At 31.1% G+C, this 1446-nt stretch overlaps 1 protein-coding gene across 3 annotated transcripts in view; it reads right to left on the bottom strand.

The window, feature by feature from the left end:
• Positions 1–1287: 1287 nt before the first annotated feature.
• LOC123503875 overlaps positions 1288–1446 on the bottom strand; it is a 5183-nt gene continuing 5024 nt past the window's right edge. For 2 of the 3 annotated variants that reach the window (XM_045254029.1, XM_045254023.1), the window contains exon 4: positions 1288–1446. This exon is cut by the window's right edge and continues 66 nt beyond it. In XM_045254029.1, coding sequence (XP_045109964.1) covers positions 1327–1446 — 120 coding nt within the window. In that variant the 3' untranslated portion in view covers positions 1288–1326. The other variant, XR_006674638.1, reaches the window with a different exon arrangement.

The following is a 1446-nucleotide window of genomic DNA, read 5'->3' on the forward strand; positions in this document are numbered from 1 at the left end:
GTCTTATTTATGTGTTTTTAAGGAGTTTTATGGAAAAAATAAATAAAAAAAAAAATAAAATAAATAAAAAAAAAAAAAAACTATCGATTGAGAGTTTTGATTATTAAAGTCATTTTACATTGTTATACTTCTAAATGATAAAATTCATGAAAAGCCAATATAGAGACAACCAAAGAAAAAGTAAGGAAAACTTGTTAGTTTAGTAGTTTTCAGCTTTTTCTTCACCAAAACACAGAAATGCAGGCAAAACGCATGATTAAACAATATTTGTTTAAGGAACTGATATATGTCAAAAACGGGTTATTTTGGTGTTTTCAAGCATTTCATGCACCAAAACTCAGAAATGCAGGGAAAACACTATATTTCTTATAATGTCTTATTTATGTGTTTTTAAGGTATAAAAAAAAAAAAAAAAAAAAAAAAAAAAAAAAATTGTACATTCAAGCCATTTTACATTTTTATGCCTCAGAACGATGAACTTGATGAAAACAAGGCAATATAGAGAAACAAAAGAAAGAGGAACAAAAAACTATTATTTTAGTAGTTTTCAGTTTTTTTTTTTGCACCAAAACATAGAAAAGCAGGCAAAACGCATGAATAACACTATTTGCTTAACGAACTGATATATGTCAACAATGGGTTATTTAGGTGTTTTCCAGCATTTTATGCACCAAAACTCAGAAATGCAGGCAAAACACTATATTTGTTGAAACGTCTTATTTATGTGTTTTCAAGGTGTTTTATGGAAAAAGACTATATCGATTGAAAATTTTTTATATTCGTCATTTCACATTTTTATACCTTAGAACGATAAAATTGATGAAAACAAGGCAATATAAAGAAACCAAAGAAAGAGGGAAAAAAGTGTTTTCAGATTTTTCACGCACCAAAACAATGAAAAACAGGCAAAACGCATGAATAACACTATATGTTTAAAAAACTGAGAAAGATTAGTTTGTCCTGCCAGAGAAAAGGAGAGATATTAGTTTGACCTGTAAGAAATAAGTATTAATTAGACCTGTAAAAAATAATAATAATCTTACCTACACACACACACACACACGTCTGAGAGATGTAAAAATATATAGTTTCCCGCAAAGATGTATTGAGACGTGGAACAGTTTAAATGAAGTAGTGTCTGCAACGAGTGTGCATACTTTTAAAGTAAGATTGGATAAGTGTAGATATGGAGACGGGCCACACAAGCATAAATCCCAGGCTCTGTAAAACTAGAACTAGGTAAATACACACACACACACACACACACACACACACACACACACACACACACACACACACACACAAGATGCTTATTTTAGGCAAAAGTCAAGATAGAAGAACCATTTCCTCAACTTTTCCATCTTCATTGCGAGGTTTGCATACTTCCATCCAGCTTGTACAATACACTACCTCTGTGCGGCTGTAGTCATCAGCAGCCAGCGTTTC

The sequence above is a fragment of the Portunus trituberculatus genome, chromosome 2 (assembly GCF_017591435.1).
Source record: "Portunus trituberculatus isolate SZX2019 chromosome 2, ASM1759143v1, whole genome shotgun sequence".
NCBI lineage: Eukaryota > Metazoa > Arthropoda > Malacostraca > Decapoda > Portunidae > Portunus > Portunus trituberculatus.